Below are 21,482 nucleotides of genomic sequence, written 5' to 3' on the forward strand. Positions count from 1 at the left end.
TACATCTAAAGCACTTGGCAGCATACCTGGCACACAGGAATGGTTAAAAAATAACTCTAGTCTTTACTTGATCTCATCACTTGGTCAAATACACCCCTTCAGAACTTTAAGGAGTCTTGCCTTATAAATAAATAAATCTATATTCTTAAGCCAAACACAAATGCTTAGAAATATGAATGATCCCTGCTTGAAGATATCCACTTAACTATAGTCCCAATTCTTTTCAGAGTCATTTGTAATCATTCTATCCAAATTTTTTCATCTAAATAAACACATTGCAACTAACTGAACGTCTCCCCCACTCAGTTACCTAACCACACACCCCTTACTCAGCATTCTGCCTTCAGCACTGCAACTGCTCTGCTATCATCATCCTTCCTGTCTTTCCAAATCTGTGCTTTTACATCAGCTCCATCTCTCCTTTATCTCTGCCTTCTTAACTAACCCCCAGCCATGCACACAAATTATACATTTTGACTGTGCGGTGCTCTACTGACCAAATTCACACTTCACCTGGACTGAAAGGCACGCCTCTTTCATCTCCCCCACTGTACTGAGAACTGCTAGCTAGTAGGGATAACTTCTATCCTTCACGTTTCCGTATTCAATAATGTACACGGATTTGTACGTCAGTGCAGATGTTTCGATAAATCCTTCCTGGTGACTGTCTATCCTCTATCCCATTTCCAAGGAGTCCTCAGAAGCAGAGCTGACCACATTTTAGCCAGAAATGCTACAGGAGGACTTGCTAGTGCTCACACAAATGCTTTCTGAGTAAGATTCTGATTCACTTAAGAAGAAAACGAGGCTCTGATTTCTCTTTGGGGTCCAAGTGCCACATTCTCAACACAATTATCGGCAACAGTCTTGCATATCATCTCCAATGAGAAACTTTTCTCTGTGGTTCTTGCAAATGCTATTTCTAAATGATCCTACAGAGTTTATGAAACAAGCCGCCACCTCCACCCAAGCCAGGGCAATGACAGACTTAAAAGGCAACAGTCCCTAAAGCCATAAAGGATCAAAAAATAATTAACAGGTTCGCAACCCAGGAAAACAAGCACAGTGTTCTGGCCAGGAACAGCAGCCCTTTCAGGCTACAGTGACGGGCGGGCCACGGAGCTCAACTGGGTGGAGGGGCCTCCATCACAGAAAGCCCTGGAGCAGCAGGTTCCACTTCCTGCGACTCTCTTCACAGCACGCTCAACTGCTTCCAAGTTCTCCTAACAGGGCATGCTTGCCCTAGGGCCCGTACCACCTGCAACAGCCGTACCCTGAAGGGTTAAACTTAAGGACGAGCTATCTGGAGCAACAGGAACTTAGAGGAAAAATCTTTTGTTAGAGTGTTAAGACGTGAAGACTTTCCTCAACTATAAGCCATTGCCTCGCCTATTTACTTCTTATATCCTGTACGACTGACTAACATGATTCCACACAATCCTTTATAATGACCATCAAACTAAGAAATCAATCTTGTTACACTTCTACTCAATGAAGTCCCGCTTTAGACCATGTGGAGAAAGAGTTCATATCACCAAGTTTCTTTTCTTAATTTGCCTGTGGATGTAGACCACATATAAAGCACAGATCAGTAAAATGCCATTCTTACAACAGAGCAAGCTGTCCCTCAAATAAGGATCAATTTTATTTTTAAAATATTGAGGGTGAATGCCAACGTGAAGCAAGCAAAGACTTAACAGTTATACGATTCTATAAGTGGGAGGCTAAGCCTAATGCATCACATTATTAATCAAAGAAGGAACAGCAGTGCTCACAGGCTCTGTCACACAAATCACCTACAACAGTTAGCTCTCAGCAGCACAGGGCTTTATTCAACCAACCAAAAACAACCAGGAACCGTCATCACCCTTAGCAGAATATGGAAGGCGCTGTGTAATCAGCAAGCATAGAGAAGCAGATCAAGAGATCAAACACCCAGAAGACAGTCTTAGAACAATCAGAATATTTAAAATTATTTTAACTCAATAAACAATTCTCTCACTTATTCTGCACACGTGAAAAGTCAAAATATCACTTGGGCCACTCTGGGTTGTGGGTGAGGAGGCAGATAGGCCACAAGGGACTGGAAAGATAATCAAGACTTGGAAACTAGGTAAATAAAGTGGAAGCCCAACAACATATGGGATAAATAATTAAGTCTGTCTTTTTCTTCAGGAAAAACACTCTACCCAAAACCAAAAAAAACACAGTAGGAACAAATTCCAAAGGTGTGCTATTGCTCTACATTTAGTATACATTCACACTGGAAGAATGCCTGGTGATATTTTGACTTTCTTTTTTTTTTTTTAAATGCTAAAGGTAAAGAACTCTGTTCTTTCAACACCCAAACCAGAGCAGAGAGACAGCAGTATTTATAAAATGTGGATGGAGGAGTTAACACCCACAGGACCTGGAGATAGGGAGGCGGGGAGGGGAGAAGGGGTAGGTTTTTGTGCTATTGCATTGGCAGGAGAGCTAAGCAGTCTTAAAGAACATTCTAGGCTTCTAGGTCTGCCAGAAGGGGTATCACAAATCCCAACGCCCACCACCTACCCCTTCTCCTCTTCTCCGAGGGCACCTACCTTACTGTAAGTCACTACTGATAAGTTGTTTGCGTGACTGCTGGGGGACAGATTTACAGAGTTCTCTGAGGGTCTATTCTCATCTTGCTCGGTTTGGTCAGGAGCAGGAGCCCATGTGATTTTGCTGATCGAGTCGAACTCGGAACCCCCAGGGTCTTTTAAGTTGTTTTCATCTGATTGTCGGTTCTTTTGGGGAGAGGCAAACGGGTTGAAGTTTCCTTCTACCTTGCGATGTGGCTGTGTGTTGAACTCCGTTTCAAAAGATGACAGCTGCTGCGTGACTCCTAAAAGTCCACCCACTTCCACACTGAGAATGACCCAGATGACATCTGAAACAAAAAGGCAACTCGTGTCAACGCCCGGCATACCCTCAAGGCTCAAAGCAGCCATCACAGAGAACCCCAAATACCACCCAAACCACACAAAGAAATGTTCCTCTACATGCTAGTTCAGAAGCTTACTGACAGAATAATCTATTACATTTGCATTGCAAGCAGTTCTACATTTTTAGCAATGTCAAGTTCAAACTCTGGTACAAAATCAGTAGAGGTCTGTGGTTGAGACCCATGAAACTATCTGTAAAAAGGTCCCTAGTTGATTTTGATGCATAACCATATTTGGAAATCATTACTTTGAAGAGCAATGATCAATATGTACAAACCCAAAGGCAATATTTCCACAATTACAAGCTCATGGGTTTTGCTTTGTTTTGTAGATTTAACTCAGAAAACTCAGAGCAGGCATAACTCTTGAGTTTATTAAAAAAAAAAAAAAGTGCCTATAATGACTAGAACTGCAACTTATTAGCCACTGCTGGGCAATTTAGAGTGACCACGTATTGTCCAAACTAGGACAACTGAGAGTAAACAAGGTAACTATTAACAGTTTTACCAGGAGGAAGCCAGCACTGACCCTGACATATGAGAACAGATATCACCCTGGCTATTTTCACCATCTATGAGTTGGTTTATGAAGAAGGCTGAGCACCAAAGAATTGATGCTTTCAAACTGTGGTTCTGGAGAAGACTCTTGAGAGTCCGTCCCTTGGACTACAAGGAGATCAAACCAGTCAATGATAAAGGAAATCAACCTTGAATATTCACTGAAAGGACTGATGCTAAAGCTGAAGCTCCAATACTTTGGCCACCTGATGTGAAGAGCTGAATCACTGGAAAAGACCCTGATGCTGGGAAAGATTGAAGGCAGGAGGAGAAAAGGACAACAGAGGATGAGATGGTTGGATGGCATCACTGATTCAATGGGCATGAATTTGGGCAAACTCCAGGAGATGGTGATGCACAGGGAAGCCTGGCGTGCTGCAGTCCATGGGGTTGCAAAGAGTTGGACACGACTGAGTGACTCAACATGTTCAAGAGAGATCAAATTCAGTATGCCTCAGGCTTTCTAAAATAATTCAAGTTAACACCAACTTCGCCTTTCTGTCATATATGGAAACTGTACCATCTACATTCAAACCGTAAGAGGTTTGTTTTGAAAGACGCATTGTAGGACTTTCGGTCATAATTCAGTTCTTTATTTTCCTTTCCTTGTCAGCAAGTACTTGTACTCAAGTAACCCTTATGGCACTTAATAACGGCCCCAAAGCGCAAGAGTACTGATGCTGGCCAGTTCAGATATGCCAAAGAGAAGTCATAATGTGCCTCAACTGAAAAGGTGAAAAGTTTTCAACTGAGTAAGGAAAGAAAAGCAAAACCATACACTGAGGTTGCTAAGACTTACAGTAACAAATCTTCTAATTATGAAACTGTGAAGGAAAAAGGAAACTCATGCTAGTTTTGCTGTCACACTTAAAACTGCAAAAGTGAGAGCCATAGCGAGTGATAAATGCTTTGTTAAGATGGAAAAGGTGTTAAATTTGGACAATAAGCTATTTTGAAAGAGAGACTACATTCACATAACCTTTTACAGTATATTATCTTAACTGTTCAAATATATTATTGTTGACAATCTCTTAATGTGAATAATTTGTAAATTAGGCTTTATCATAGTTAGGTACATATAGGGAAAAACAGTATATGTAGGGTTCAATGCTGTCTGTGGTTTCAGAATCCATACTAGAGATCTCAGAACATATCCCCCCCATAGATAAGTGGGGGACTACTGTATAAATAATATATAAGCCTAGAACAAATACACTAAAAAGGAAATTGAAGAAAACTCCCCTGGGTTATGTTTGTTCTCAATTTTCAATTCTATATTTGAGGAAGGGGATCTTAATTGTCAGCCATAAATACGTGATTTAAGGTTAGTGATTTGGAAGCTGTATTAAGAACTTGGTTGTATCCAAATAAACTGAGCCAGAGCCGTAGTAAGTGGAGATGCAGTGACATCTACTGTTCACTTCTATAATGAGCAACTCTTTTTACCCATGGTGAAGAGGAAGCTAACGCTGCTAATAACATTAGTATGGATCAGAGGAATGGACATCCATTCCAGATACACTGTTAAAGCACGTGTGAATCTTTACATAAACTAGTATCATAAAAGCTCGACTTGCTGATTTAACACTGCAAACAAAGACAGGCAGAGTACACTTCATTTAGAAATGTGGAACAGGAGCCAGGAATGGTGGGTCAGAGGACTATCATTCAAGACTTTCATACAAGTTTAATCTCATAAATTGATACGATGTGGCTTTTAAAGAACAATTCAATGGCAGGCAGCCTGAGGGAGACTCATTCTGTGCGCTCTCATTTTGCACTTTCTAACCAAAGGCAACATTTCTTCACTCTATTATTCATTTTTTCCAAGCAAAATGCCTTGTCTTATAGTACATTAATTCCTACTTTTGTCTTCCACCCATCTGTTTACCAAAATCTTCTTGTAAATACATGGTATGGATAGCATACTCGGCTATAGGTCATATGTTTCACTCTCTTAGCTCAGGAAACTCAATGCTTGTGAGAAATAACAGACTCTTCTGAAGGCTGTTAGCAGTACGAGACTAAAGCTTTGAGAACTAAAGCTTCTTTAATACAACTCACTGAGCCTTAATCATACTTAAGCCATCATCCTCTCTTCACTTTGGCTATTTCTCTGTACTGTTCACAGATTCTACATACTAGCTGTAAAAGAAATGTCACTTAATAAGTCCCTGATTTATGAACAACAAATAATAAACGGCCCAGTTCTGATTCTACAAAGTTACTACCACGATGGATCATTCTCAAGAGTACCATCTGAGCCCTCCTCATTCTACCTACAGACCTCACATTTCAGAATGTGTTCATCCCACACAGAGTGTGTGTGCTGTTTTTAATTAAACAAAAGGATGATAAAGAATGGCCCAATAGACCTATTTCAAAGAGGCTGACCATTTCCAATTCTTGCCAGAGCACCTTAATTACTGAGATTAAAACTGCCAGCCAGGTATTTCACTATCTCTCATTCAAGTACTAAAGCAGGCCCTACCCTGCTTAGCTTCTGAGATCAGAAGAGAACTGGCGCATTCAGGATGGCATGGCCGTATACCAGGTATTTCACTGTCTCTGATGATAAAACCACAGCCATAAGGAACTTTCAGTTCAGTTCAGTTCAGCCGCTCAGTCGTGTCCGACTCTTTGCGACCCCATGAACTGCAGCACACCAGGCCTCCCTGTCTATCACCAACTCCCGGAATTTACTCAAACCCATGTCCATTGAGTCGGTGATGCCATCCAGCCATCTCATCCTCTGTTGTCCCCTTCTCCTCCTGCCCCCAATCCCTCCCAGCATCTAGGAGTTATCTAATGGAACTGTTTCACTTTCTAGATGAAGGATTTGTGGTCTGGAGGTAGAAGTGATGGCCCAAGGTCAGACTTCAAGTTAGAACTTGACCACGATGATGATCAAGACCTAGCTCTTAATATAGCTTTTTAAACCCACACTTCTTTCTTCCCCACAGGAATTTGGGAACCAAGTGTCTAGGGAATGAAAGCTTTAGTTAAGTCAGTCCCATTTCCCGGGTCCATAATATCTTTACTGACAGGCATATGATCTTTGGCACTAATAACAAGAATGGGTCAACAGGATGTCCTAGAAAAGTAGCCAAGAAAATAAAACCAAGTATCAAGCCTACACAGTCAAGACTTACTGAGCAAATGGAGAAACTGCGTTTAGATGTCTTGCCATAAGGCAATTTTTTAAAAAGCACCTGAGCCAGAACTTTGGGGCGAGAAGGTGCTGCAAATCTTATTTCCTTCAACTTGTCTCTTTTACATATAATAAAACCTTTAATAGTAAGTATAAACTTTTAATAAGTCTATACTTCTTCTTGTAGAAATGTGAAATAAATTACTGAAGAGAGAACATAACCTTTCAGAATATCAGAAGTGTGGAGTAGAATGGAAACATTAAACTTGGAGACAAAATCCATCATCTTAATCAATCATGCTGACATACAAACACATCCCAGATTAAAGAATATGAAAAACACTTAAATCACATCATAATAAAAGTAAACAAGAACCTATGATTTGTCCACTAAAATAGAAATAGTTAAAAAATTAGTACAATATTAGAACTGGTAAACTTGTTTCTTGTGGGAATATAGGTTACAATGTATTTACAGTACAGGAACAGGTATAGTGGGTTGAATATAAGTAAATGGATAGTGGGTGCAAGGTTTTTCATTATGGAAGAAGGATGTTACAGTAAAGCAAGCAAAGAAGGCATTCTAAAACCCTGTGGTACTGGATTAAAGTCAGACACATCAATATAAACTCACCGTTATCCTAATATATATGCAAATAAACAGAAACAATTAGACATGTCTGTATACAAGGGGTAGTAGGCATACATATACCACCTAGCTCTAATCACTAATGTGACCAAGAAATAATGACACCCCAGGAGCAATGGACTCACCTGGTGCTCAGTGGTTTCTAAGTACTATTCTCTAATAAAAAAAACAGATGTGAACGCTGAGCAAACTCCACAAAACAACTATTGATCGCTAGCAGAAGACATCAGGCACCCAGAAAAGCAGCCCATTGTCTTCGAAAGGAGGTAGGACAAAATATAAAAGATAAAAAGAGAGACAAAAGAGTTAGGGACTGAAATCCGCCCAGGGAAGGGAGTCCTAATAGAGGAAGTTTCCAAACACCAGGAAACCCTCTCACCTGCGGGTCTGGAGGAAGTTTTCGAACGTCGGAGGGCAACCTAATCGGGAGGAAAATTAATAAAACCCACAGATTAAAAAAAAATAAATAAAAATAAAACCCACAGATTACGTGCCTAAAAGCAACTCCCAGCAGAAAAGTACCCCAGATGCTTGCATCCGCAACCAGCAAGTGGGGGCTGAACGGAGAGGAGCTGGCGGCATTGCTTAGGGTAAGGACCGGGCCCAAAGGCCCTGAGGGCAATCGGAGGGAGCTAAGGCGAGATAGCAACTTAAACTGTGGGACAGCAAGGGAGAGAGAGAATTAACCTTCGAAAAGCCCTAACTGAAGGCACTGCCGGAAGGACTAAGCAATCCCAGAGAAGAGCTAGCGGGCTGCGGACCAGCCCATCCCCCGCCAGAGGCAGGAGGCAGGGGGGAGGGGAAAGGGGAAACTTGGCCCCAGAGACGGCACCCCCTACCAAACTACAAACAGGCTTCCAGTCTCTAACCAAAGACTTCCTGAGAATCTGGATGGTTGACATCTGCCAGGAGGGTCACAGCCAGAGATCAGCTCCCCAGAAGTGACACAAGGTGCACCAGACCGGCTCACGCGGAAACTGAGGCTGGGATCGCAGAGGGGAGAAGGCACACTGCACCGGGGGAGAGTGCGCTCAAGCTCCTGGCTGCCCGAGCTAGCTGACGGGAAGGCACAAAACGCAGGCCAACCGAGTCTGCACTTTTGTGGAGTACCCGAAAACCTGAACCTGAGCAGCTTGGGCCTGGAAAGTGCACGCAACTCAGGGCCCGCTCCCTGTAGAGCAGCCTGGAGCTTGAGCAGTGTAGACAGGGAAAGCACACACGCCGTGAGCGGGGGCAAACCCAGTGTGGCCGGAACACTGTGAGTGCTCCCCACACACGCCAGTGATATTTGTCTGCAGCGCCCCTCCCTCCCCGCAGCGCGACTGAACAAGTGAACCTAAACAAGAGACGACCTCCGCCCGCTTGTGTCAGGGCGGAAACTAGACACTGAAGAGACCTGCAGACAGAAGCCAAATAAACAGAGGGAACCGCTTCAGAAGGGACCGGTGCAACAGATTAAAATCCCTGTAGGTAACACCGACTACACTGGAAGGGGCCCATAGATATCGAGAAGTGTAAGCTGGAACAGGGAGCTATCTGAAACTGAACCCACACTGCCCGCAACAGCTCCAGAGAAATTCCTAGATATATTTTTACTATTATATTATTATTTTTTTAATAAAAGAAAAAAATTTTTCTTTTTTTTTAAAGTCCTCTATTACTCCTCTATTACTCCTTAATTTTCATCTTTATAACCCACTATAACCTTGCAAAAAAAGGGGGGGGGCCCTATTTTTTTTAAAGTGAACTTCATATATAGTTATCAATTTTTTAAGAAAAAATATTGTATTTTTAAGAGTCTAACCTCTACTGTAGATTTTTAATCTTTGTTTTTCAGTATTTGATATCAATTTTGGACATTAAAGAATCTAACCTTCAGTACCCATTTTTACTCAGGAGTGTGATTACTGGTTTGATTACTCTCTCCCCCTTTTGACTCTCCTTTTTCTCCCCCAGATCACCTCTATTTCCTCCCTCCCCCCTCTCTTTTCATTCAATTCTGTGAATCTCTATTGGTGTTCCGGGCTGCAGAGAACACTTAGGGAACAGAGTACTGCCTAGATCTGTCTCTCCTCTCTTGAATCCCCCTTTCTCTCCTCCTGCTCACCTCTATCTCTTTCCTCCCCCCGCCCCTTCCTCATGTAACTCTGTGAACCTCTCTAGGTGTCCCTCACTGTGGAGACTCTTTTCACCAATAACCTAGAAGTTTTATTATCAGTGCTGTATGGAGGGAGAAGTCTTGAGGCTACTGGAAGAATAAGACTGAAATCCAGAGGCAAGAGGCTTAAGCCCAAAACCTGAGAACACCAGAGAACTCCTGACTACAGGAAACATTAATTAATAAGAGATCATCCAAAGGCCTCCATACCTACACTGAAATCAACTACCACCCAAGAGCCAATAAGTTCCAGAGCAAGACATACCATGCAAATTCTCCAGCAATGCAGGAACATAACCCTGAGTGTCAATATACAGGCTGCCCAAAGTCACACCAAACCCATAGACCCATCTCAAAACTCACTACTGGACACTCCATTGCACTCCAGAGATAAGAAATCCAGCTCCACCCACCAGAACACCTACACAAGCTTCCCTAACCAGGAAACCTTGACAAGCCAATCGTCCAACCCCACCCACTTGTGGGAGAGCCTCCACAATAAAAAGGAACCACAGGCTACCAGAATACAGAAAGGCCACCCCAAACACAGCAATCTAAATAAGATGAAAAGGCAGAGAAATACCCAACAGGTAAAGGAACATGAAAAATGCCCACCAAGCCAAACAAAAGAGGAGGAGATAGGGAATCTACCTGAAAAAGAATTTAGAATAATGATAATAAAAATGATCCAAAATCTTGAAAACAAAATGGAGTAACAGATAAATAGCCTGGAGACAAGGATTGAGAAGATGCAAGAAATGTTTAACAAGGACCTAGAAGAAATAAAAAAGAGTCAATTAAAAATGGATAATGCAATAAATGAGATCAAAAACACTCTGGAGGGAACCAACAGTAGAATAATGAAGGCAGAAGATAGGATAAGTGAGGTAGAAGATAAAATGGTGGGAAAAAATGAAGCAGAGAGGAAAAAAGAATCAAAAGAAATGAGGACAACCTCAGGGACCTCTGGGACAATATGAAACGCCCCAACATTTGAATCATAGGAGTCCCAGAAGAAGAAGACAAAAAGAAAGGCCATGAGAAAATACTTGAGGAGATAATAACTGAAAACTTCCCTAAAATGGGGAAGGAAATAGTTACACAAGTCCAAGAAACCCAGAGAGTCCCAAACAGGATGAACCCAAGGCGAAACACTCCAAGACACATATTAATCAAATTAACAAAGATCAAACACAAAGAACAAATATTAAAAGCAGCAAGGGAGAAACAACATATAACACACAAGGGGATTCCCATAAGGATAACAGCTGATCTTCCAATAGAAACTCTTCAGGCCAGAAGGGAATGGCAGGACATACTTAAAGTAATGAAAGAGAATAACCCTCAACCCAGATTACTGTACCCAGCAAGGATCTCATTCAGATATGATGGAAAATTCAAAAGCTTTACAGACAAGCAAAAGCTGAGAGAATTCAGCACCACCAAACCAGCTCTTCAACAAATGCTAAAGGATCTTCTCTAGACAGGAAACACAACAACCCAAAACCTATGGGACACGATAAAAGCAGTGCTAAGGAGAAGGTTCATAGCATTACAGGCTTACCTCAAGAAACAAGAAAAAAGTCAAATAAATAACCTAACTCTACATCTAAAGCAACTAGAGAAGGAAGAAATGAAGAACCCCAGGGTTAGTAGAAGGAAAGAAATCTTAAAAATTAGGGCAGAAATAAATGCAAAAGAAACAAAAGAGACCATAGCAAAAATCAACAAAGCTAAGAGATGGTTTTTGGAAAAGGTAAACAAAATTGACAAACCATTAGCCAGACTCATCAAGAAACAAAGGGAGAAGACCCAAATCAACAAAATTAGAAATGAAAATGGAGAGATCACAACAGACAACACTGAAATATAAAGGATCATAAGAGACTACTACCAGCAGCTATGTGCCAATAAAATGGACAACTTGGAAGAAATGGACAAATTCTTGGAAAAGTATAACTTTCCAAAACTGAACCAGGAAGAAATAGAAGATCTTAGCAGACCCATCACAAGCATGGGAATCGAAACTGTAATCAGAAATCTTCCAGCAAACAAAAGCCCAGGACCAGATGGCTTCACAGCTGAATTCTATCAAAAATTTAAAGAAGAGCTAACACCTATCTTACTCAAACTCTTCCAGAAAATTGCAGAAGAAGGTAAACTCCCAAACTCATTTTATGAGGCCACCATCACCCTAATACCAAAACCAGACAAAGATGCCACAAAAAAAGAAAACTACAGGCCAGTATCACTGATGAACATAGATGCAAAAAACCTTAACAAAATTCTAGCAAACAGAATCCAACAACATATTAAAAAAATGATACATCATGACCAAGTGGGCTTTATCCCAGGAATGCAAGGATTCTTTAATATCTGCAAATCAATCAATGTAATATACCACATTAACAAATTGAAAGATAAAAACCATATTATCTCAATAGATGCAGAAAAAGCCTTTGACAAAATTCAACATCCATTTATGATAAAAACTCTCCAGAAAGCAGGAATAGAAGGAACATACCTCAACTAATAAGGAACTACTCAACTAATAAAGGAACATACCTCAAATAATAAAAACTATATATGACAAACCCACAGCAAACAGTATCCTCAATGGTGAAAAATTGAAAGCATTTCCCCTAAAGTCAGGAACAAGACAAGGGTGCCCACTCTCACTACTACTATTCAACATAGTTTTGGAAGTGTTGGCCACAGCAATCAGAGCAGAAAAAGAAATAAAAGGAATCCAGATAGGAAAAGAAGTAAAACTCTCACTGTTTGCAGACGACATGATCCTCTACATAGAAAACCCTAAAGACTCTACCAGAAAATTACTAGAGTTAATCAATGAATATTGTAAAGTTGCAGGATATAAAATTAACACACAGAAATCCCTTGCATTCCTATACACTAACAATGAGAAAACAGAAAGAGAAATTAAGGAAACAATTCCATTCACCATTACAACATAAATAAAAATACTTAGGAGTATATCTACCTAAAGAAACAAAAGACCTATATATAGAAAACTATAAGACACTGATGAAAGAAATCAAAGAGGACACAAACAGATGGAGAAATATACCTTGTTCATGAATTGGAAGAATCAATATTGTGAAAATGAGTATACTACCCAAAGCAATCTATAGATTCAATGCAATCCCTATCAAGCTAGTTTTCACAGAACAAGAACAAATAATTTCACAATTTGTATGGAAATACAAAAAACCTCGAATAGCCAAAGCAATCTTAAGAAAGAAGAATGGAACTGGAGGAATCAACCTGCCTGACTTCAGACTATACTACAAAGCCACAGTCATCAAGACAGTATGGTACTGGCACAAAGACAGAAATATAGATCAATGGAACAAAATAGAAAGCCCAGAAATAAATCCATGTACCTATGGACACCTTATCTTCGACAAAGGAGGCAAGAATATACAATGGAGAAAAGACAACCTCTTTAAAACAAGTGGTGCTGGGAAAACTGGTCAACCATTTGTAAAAGAATGAAACTAGAACACTTTCTAACACCATACACAAAAATAAACTCAAAATGGATTAAAGATCTAAATGTAAGACCAGAAACTATAAAACTCCTGGAGGAGAACACAGGCAAAACACTCTCCGACATAAATCACAGCAGGATCCTCTATGACCCACCTCCCAGAATATTGGAAATAAAAGCAAAAATAAACAAATGGGACCTAATTAAACTTAAAAGCTTCTTCACAACAAAGGAAACTATAAGCAAGGTGAAAAGACAGCCTTCAGAATGGGAGAAAATAATAGCAAATGAAGAAACAGACAAAGGAATAATCTCAAAAATATACAAGCAACTCCTGCAGCTCAATTCCAGAAAAATAAATGACCCAATCAAAAAATGGGCCAAAGAACTAAACAGACATTTCTCCAAAGAAGACATACAGATGGCTAACAAACACATGAAAGGATGCTCAACATCACTCATTATCAGAGAAATGCAAATCAAAACCACAATGAGGTACCATTACACGCCAGTCAGAATGGCTGCTATCCAAAAGTCTACAAGCAATAAATGCTGGAGAGGGTGTGGAGAAAAGGGAACCCTCTTACACTGTTGGTGGGAATGCAAACTAGTACAACCACTGTGGAGAACAGTGTGGAGATTCCTTTAAAAGCTGGAAATAGAACTGCCATATGACCCAGCAATCCCACTTCTGGGCATACACACCGAGGAAACCAGATCTGAAAGAGACACGTGTACCCCAATGCTCATCGCAGCTCTGTTTATAATAGCCAGGACATGGAAGCAACCTAGATCCCCATCAGCAGACGAATGGAGAAGAAAGCTATGGGACATATACACAATGGAATATTACTCAGCCATTAAAAAAAATACATTTGAATCAGTTCTAATGAGATGGATGAAACTGGAGCCCATTATACAGAGTGAAGTAAGCCAGAAAGATAAAGACCAATACAGTATACTAACGCATATATATGGAATTTAAAAATATGGTAACGATAAGCCTATATGCAGGACAGAAAGAGACACAGATGTATAGAACAGACCTTTGGACTCTGTGGGAGAAGGCAAGGGTGGGATGATCTGAGAGAATGGCATTGAAACATGTATATTATCTAGGGTGAAACAGATCGCCTCCCCAGGTTGGATGTATGAGACAAGTGCTCAGGGCTGGTGCACTGGGAAGACCCAGAGGGATGGGATGGGGAGGGAGGTGGGAGGGGGATCAGGATGGGGAACACATGTAAATCCATGGCTGATTCATGTCAATGTATGGCAAAAACCACTACAATATTGTAAAGTAATTAGCCTCCAACTAATAAAAATAAATGAAAAAATTAAAAAAAAAATAATAAACACAAGGGCTTCTTGGAGAAATGGCTAATTCTAGAGTTCAGGCATGGAAAATTTAAGAAAAGCCTGGAACATCTTGTTGCACCAGAAAGTAAGGAAGTGCTCAAAACACAAAAGGATTGGGCATGTTACAGGGATACAGGAGCCATCTGAAAGAGCTCCCTCTGGAGCTGGAACAACTTGGGCAACAAAATAATGCAGCACTCACTGCACTGTAATTCCAACTATAAAATAAATATACATGGATTCATAGTTCTATAAATAAATGAGGGAGAAGAAACAAACTTCCTTACAAAAGAATTTCAAATAATACACACACACACACACATATATAATATATAAAGATACTCTCCTTTCCAAGAGGTGCAGCTTAATTCTATACACCCTTCCCAACCCACTCTATCTTAGAGTAGGGAAAGAGAAAAGGATTAACTTTATGGTGGAGAAACTGGCAAACAAACTACTTAAACGAAGTGACCATGGTTAGTTTCATCAGAGATATTATGCAAATATCAAGTACCCCCACCTCGCCCGTAGGGCACTTCAGGGCACTTCACTTTCCTAGTGTTCTTTCCTAAACCTGTAACATCAGTCCAATCATGTGGAAAACATCAGACAAGCTCAGACTGGAGGACATTATAAAGGACAGTTTATATAAAGCATACTTGCCAGTATTCCTCAAAACTATCAGGGGATAGGAAAAACATGGAAAGATAGAAACTGTCACAGACCAGAAGGGACTGGGACACATGACCACCAAGCATAACATGGGACTCTAGTTTCTGGAACAGAAGGATTTCTGAAACAGAAAGGTAGGAAAAAATGATGAAATACGAAGTCGGGAGTTGAGTTCATAGTAAGGTACCGACATTGATGCCTTCATACTAGCAAGACTGTCATGATTATGTAAGATGCTAACAATGGGGCAAACTGGGTACATGGGAACTCTGTTCATCTCTGAAACTTTACTGTAAATCTAAAAATTGTTACAAGTTTACTAAAATAAATTAGTATAGTATTTTAAAAGTGTATTTTCAGACATTAGCAGGTAAAGTTCTAACAAAGTCAACACTAACAGTTCTCTCTGTAGTGAAGTGACTGAGGAGAGGGCTGTGATCCACAGGGGTAGAACAAGCTGCAGCAGGGCAGGCAGGAGGGGCCATCACTCACTCAGCTCTTCAGGGGCCTCAAAAGGACCATCTCATCAACTGGACACGAGCCACTCCCACCTGCGGGCAGATCTCACCCTTCCAGGTCAACCTCTTCTCAGCAGTGCAGTAAGGGCATTATGGTCTTCAAATGGGAACAGCAAGGACTGCACAAATGAACCAGCCTGATGTGGATACTGGGCTGAAACTGCCTAATTCCAGAGCCTGCCTGTGCCCCACACAAGATGCAAATGGAAGCCATGGAAAGCAAGTGATAAACTGCTGCATTAATAGGTTCTACTTGTTCTGGGTTCCCAAGGGAAAAGGGTTGGAGGCTTTGGAAAGTACCACTTTCAAAGATCCATTAAATAAGGACATCTCAAAGTAATTCCAACTGTGACTAGGACTGAAATCTCAATAGTCTTCTGAGCTCTAGAACAACTGCCTTGGGCTTGACCCCTGAGAGCTGTGAGACAGCACCAGGAGACAAAGGCTGGTCTTAGCCACTGAAGCATCACTGCGAACAAAGCTAGTGGAGGTGATGGAATTCCAGTTGAGCTATTTCAAATCCTGAAAGATGATGCTGTGAAAGTGCTGCACTCAATATGCCAGCAAATTTGGAAAACTCAGCAGTGGCCACAGGACTGGAAAAGGTCAGTTTTCGTTCCAATCCCAAAGAAAGGCAATGCCAAAGAATGCTCAAACTACCTCACAATTGCACTCATCTCACATGGTAGGAAAGTAATGCTCAAAATTTTCTAAGCCTGGCTTCAGCAATACGTGAACCGTGAACTTCCAGATGTTCAAGCTGGTTTTAGGAAAGGCAGAGGAACCAGAGATCAAATTGCCAACATCCGCTGGGATCATCAAAAAAGCATAGGAGTTCCAGAAAAACATCTATTTCTGCTTTATTGACTATGTCAAAGCCTTTGACTGTGTGGATCACAATAAACTGTGGAAAATTCTGAAAGAGATGGGAATACCAGACCACCTGACCTGCCTCTTGAGAAACCTATATGCAGGTCAGGAAGCAACAGTTAGAACTGGACGTGGAACAACAGACTGGTTCAAATAGGAAAAGGAGTCGTCAAGGCTGTATATGTCACCCTGCTTATTTAACTTATATGCAGAGAACATCATGAGACGCTGGGCTGGAAGAAGCACAAGCTGGAATCAAGATTGCGGGAGAAATATCAATAATCTCAGATATGCAGATGACACCACCCTTATGGCAGAAAGTGAAGAGGAACTAAAAAGCCTCTTGATGAAAGTGAAAGAGGAGAGTGAAAAAGTTGGCTTAAAGCTCAAATTCAGAAAACTAAGATCATGGCATCTGGTCCCATCACTTCATGGGAAATAGATGGGGAACAGTGGAAACAGTGTCGACTATTTTTTCTGGGCTCCAAAATCACTGCAGATGGTGACTGTAGCCATGAAATTAAAAGACACTTTCTCCTTGGAAGGAAAGTTATGACCAACCTAGATAGCATATTAAAAAGCAGAGACATTACTTGGCCAACAACGGTCCGTCTAGTCAAGGCTATGGTTTATCCAGTGGTCATGTATGGATGTGAGAGTTGGACTGTGAAGAAAGCTGAGCACCGAAGAATTGATGCTTTTGAACTGTGGTGTTGGAGAAGACTCCTGAGAGTCCCTTGGACTGCAAGGAGGTCCAACCAGTCCATCCTAAAGGAGCTCAGCCCTGGGTGTTCATTGGAAGGACTGATGTTGAAGCTGAAACTCCTATACTTTGGCCACCTTATGTGAAGAGTTGACTCTTTGGAAAAGACCCTGATGCTGGGAGGGATTGGGGGCAGGAGGAGAAGGGGACGACAGAGGATGAGATGGTTGGATGGCATCACTGACTCGATGGGCATGAATTTGAGTAAACTCCGGGAGTTGGTGATGGACAGGGAGGCCTGGTGTGCTGCGATTCATGGGGTCGCAAAGAGTTGGACACGACTGAGCGACTGAACTGAACTGAGATTTGAATTTGGAGGCTGCAAATTCAAAGCCTTCCTAAAGCTCAACTCATCTTCAAAGCACTACAGGAACCCCATATTTCTCCCTGAGGATTAAGAAACAACTTGGGTCTATAAACAGGCTCTAGTCAGCTGGTGGGCCACGCGCCATGGGGGCTCATATTTCACTTCCAGAGTAGGAAGGTTGGGTGTGCGCTGCCTGGCTTCAGTGAGAAAAGTTTGGAAGGGAGAGTCTGCGCACTGAAACAAGCTTTTAGGAGGTAGCGTAAAGATCGGCGTTACAGCAGGTCTCAACATCTCTGTCTGTCTCTGCCCAGCCTCAACCTCCAGACTGTATTTCCATACTCTTTACCCTGTACACACTTTGCTCCCGCGTCACCTGCCCAGGCACTTAGATACCTTCACTATTAACACAACAGCTGCCTTAGCCTCTACGGGGATGATGAGAAGGGAGAGCCATGCTCCAGCTCATCCATTCCTCACAGGCAACTCTTGATTTCTGGGGCCCAGGCGCCGTCTACAGCAGTGACTGCCACAGGGCTGCCTCTACTCAACTCTGCCTCCCTCCCCATCCTCACTCCCCTCCGTCTTGCCACAGTGTGTAGTAAAAACGTATCCCTTAGTTTCATATTTTCTCAGGAATTTCTTTTAAAAATTTTATTTTAATGGGAAGATAGCTGCTTTACAGTATGGTGTTAGTTTCTGCCATACACCAACAAGAACCAGCCATAGGTATACATATGTGCTCTCCCTCCTGAACCTCCCTCCCACCTCTCCAGGTCATCACCGAGCCCCAGTCTGAGTTCCTTGAATCATACTGCACATTTCCACTGGCTATCTATTTTACATATGGTAGTGTATCTGCTTCCATGCTGCTCTCTCAATTCATCCCACCCTCTCCTCCCACTTCCCTTTGTCCCTAAGTCTGATCTCTGTGTCCGCATCTCCACTGCTGCCCTGCAAACAGGTTCGTTAACAGTCCCCAAGCAGCAGGAGGAAATAAACTGCAAGTGGCAGATGTTTGTTTTTTTTTTTCTTTTCTCTTCTAATCCTGTGTTGTCAAGGCATCTGGTTCCACCTGAAATGACTACTACTGCTGCTGCTGCTGCTAAGTCACTTCAGTCGTGTCCGACTCTGTGCGATCCCGTCCCTGGGATTCTCCAGGCAAGAACACTGGAGTGGGTTGCCATTTCCTTCTCCAATGCATAAAAGTGAAAAGTGAAAGTGAAGTCGCTCAGCCATGTCCAACTCTTCGCAACCCCATGGACTGCAGCCTACCAGGCTCCTCTGTCCATGGGATTTTCCAGGCAAGAGTACTGGAGTGCGGTGCCATTGCCTTCTCTGCCACCTGAACTTAACTTCATCTCAAATCTTGAGCTAACCAATGCGTTTTTCTCATGGAAATATCTTCCTTAAGGGAGGAGAAGGGGACGACAGAGGATGAGACAGTTGGATGGCATCACTGACTCAATGGACATGAGTTTGAGCAAGCTCCAGGAGTTGGTGATGGACAGGGAGGCCTGGTGTTCTGCAGTCCATGGGGTCACAAAGAGGCAGACACAACTGAGCGACTGAACTGAACTGAAGCTATGTTAACGAACTATGTACTTGCTTGAAAATGTGCCTTTCTTCAAGATTCATGTCAACTGTTTTATGGCCGGGGATGATTCACCTTGTGCCAATGCTACCTCAAAACGCATGCTGTGGGTGAGGGGTCTGGTGCCACTCGGTCAGTTCTGAGGTGTTTCCTTCCTCTAACTAGCAGCTTGCTAAAAGGCAATAACTCCTTGTTAAAAACTAGCAAGGGGGCACTTTTCTGTCCCCTTCAGATGTCTATGTCAGAAACCTTCACTATCTCTTTTATACTTTAATAAAACTTTGCTATACACAAAGCTCTGAGTGATTAAGCCTCGTCACTTGGCTCCAGGTCGAATTCCTCTCCTCCGGAGGCCAAGAATCCCGGCATCCTTCACAGCTCGTAGCAGTAACCTTTCAGTACCATCTTTCTAGATCCACATATATGCATTAATATACAATATTCGTTTTTCTCTTTCTGACTTACTTCACTCTTTGTAATAGGCTATAGGTTCATCCACTTCATTAGCACTGAGTCAAATGCATTCCTTTTTACGGTTGAGCAATATTCCATTGTATACACATATCACAGCTTCTTTATCCATTCATCTGTTGATGGACATCTGAGTTGCTTCCATGTCCTTACTACTTTAAATACTGCTGCAGTGAACACTGGGGTACATGTGTCTGTTTCAATTATGGCTTTCTCGGGGTATATGCCCAGAAGTGTGATTGTTGGATCACATGGTAGTTTTATTCCTAGTTTTTTGAGGATCTCCATACTGTTCTCCATAGTGGCTGTATCAATTTATATTCCCATCAACAGTGCAAGAGGGTTCCCTTTCCCCACATCCTCTCCAGCATTTATTATTTGTAGATTTTTTGATCATGGCCATTCTGACTGGTGTGAGATAAGGAATTTCCTTTTAAAATGAAAACACCTCGATAAGGAACATATTAAGCTACATTAACCTCATCATCAGATTAGCCAACAGGCCTAAGTGCACAAAGGGGAGAAGAAAGAAAAGCCCAGGACAGAGCACTGGAGGCCTGGATGAGACGAGACAGTAAGGGGTATTCAGTGCCCAGAATAGGGAGAGAGGCTCAGAAAGAAAAGCAGACGTGGCAACAACAAAGAGACGATTCATTTTCACAGTTTTTTCAAATCACGCCCTATTTAATAATCACAAGCTTCTGCTGTAACATGGCAGGTGAGGGGCGAGAGCAGGTTTTAGTCGTCATTTAATCTCTTATTTATTTACTTTAGGTCTTAGGAAATAAGGATTCCTACTTCCCAAACCCAGTAAAAATCAGTGCCACGAAATGAAGAGTAAAAACATAAACAGGTCTGAGACAAAAGATGAAAACTGGCTCAGAATGGGGGGAAATTTGCCATTAATTGGGCTTGGAGGATAGACACAGAGAAAGGTAGATACAAAGGTAACAGGAGACACTATTTCTCGCAAGGTCATTCAGCAGCTGTAAAATCTTATACTGACTCTTTCAGTGGCTACTGCTTTCTTACCAATGACGCCCCCAGATTAGCTTTGTTACAGCCATCTATTATCACTGAGTCTAAACAACTGCCAAACTGCCCTTCCCCACATCACCCACAGCCTAACTAATCCTCCCCTCTAGCCCTATCTCAGAAACAGCAGCCAATCCAAAATTGAGCCCCCATCCCCAGAGCCTCTTCTGACTCCTTCAGCAGGAACCCCGCGCTTACAGACGCTGCTGACCCCGTCCGCTCTCACAGCTGGCGTCCCCCGGTTCCCCTGGGGTGCCACTCTCACCACACGTCAATCAGTATGCTTTTGTCAGACTCCAGGCTCATCTCACGTGGTCTCTGAACCCAGATGCCCTCCTCTCCTCCCACTCCCAGCCTCAACTCCTAGAAGCACAGAAATTCCACCCCTTCCTACCAGTCTTCTCTTCTCCTACAACTACCCTCCCCTGAAGTAGGGCTACCACCAGCTGATAACAAAAGGAAAGAAAAGTGAATTCAGGAAGTCAGAAAAAAGAAAGAGAAGGAGGAAACCAAAGAATAAAGGAAAACCAGGGGTATACAGTACTCGAGAAGCCTAGTGACAGAAGCAGATGAAGGAGAACAGAATGATTAATTGGACCCAGTGGAGCTGACAAATCATGGAAGTTGAGAACTGAGAACAAAGCACTGGATGTAGCATCATGGAGGTCACTGGTGATTTTGGAAAGAGCAGCAGTTTTGGTGGAGTAGGAGGGACAGAAGCCTGAATGGAAAGAATACATGAGACTAGGCAAACAGGAGGGAATACCCATTTCTGATACTATCAGGAATGTGAAAGAGATAAGAGAAATGGGGAAGAAGCTAGAGAAAAATTAATAGTACACTATTAATATATGCAACAGCAAGAAATTTTTAAATCAATCCAACCTATACGTACTTTTTCAAG

The 21,482-nt window shown here is 42.0% G+C and overlaps 1 protein-coding gene across 6 annotated transcripts in view; it reads right to left on the bottom strand.

Annotated features, from left to right (window-relative positions):
• The window catches only part of ILRUN (inflammation and lipid regulator with UBA-like and NBR1-like domains), a 109,559-nt gene that overhangs the window by 15,556 nt on the left and 72,521 nt on the right, over positions 1–21,482 (bottom strand). For 4 of the 6 annotated variants that reach the window (XM_043449295.1, XM_043449292.1, XM_043449294.1 and 1 more), the window contains one exon: positions 2,583–2,911. In XM_043449295.1, the coding sequence (XP_043305230.1) occupies positions 2,583–2,911 (329 nt within the window). The remainder of the gene's footprint in view (positions 1–2,582; positions 2,912–21,482) is intronic. The other 2 variants (XM_043449296.1, XM_043449297.1) reach the window with 1 other exon arrangement.

This window comes from Cervus canadensis, chromosome 28, assembly GCF_019320065.1.
Source record: "Cervus canadensis isolate Bull #8, Minnesota chromosome 28, ASM1932006v1, whole genome shotgun sequence".
Lineage (NCBI taxonomy): Eukaryota > Metazoa > Chordata > Mammalia > Artiodactyla > Cervidae > Cervus > Cervus canadensis.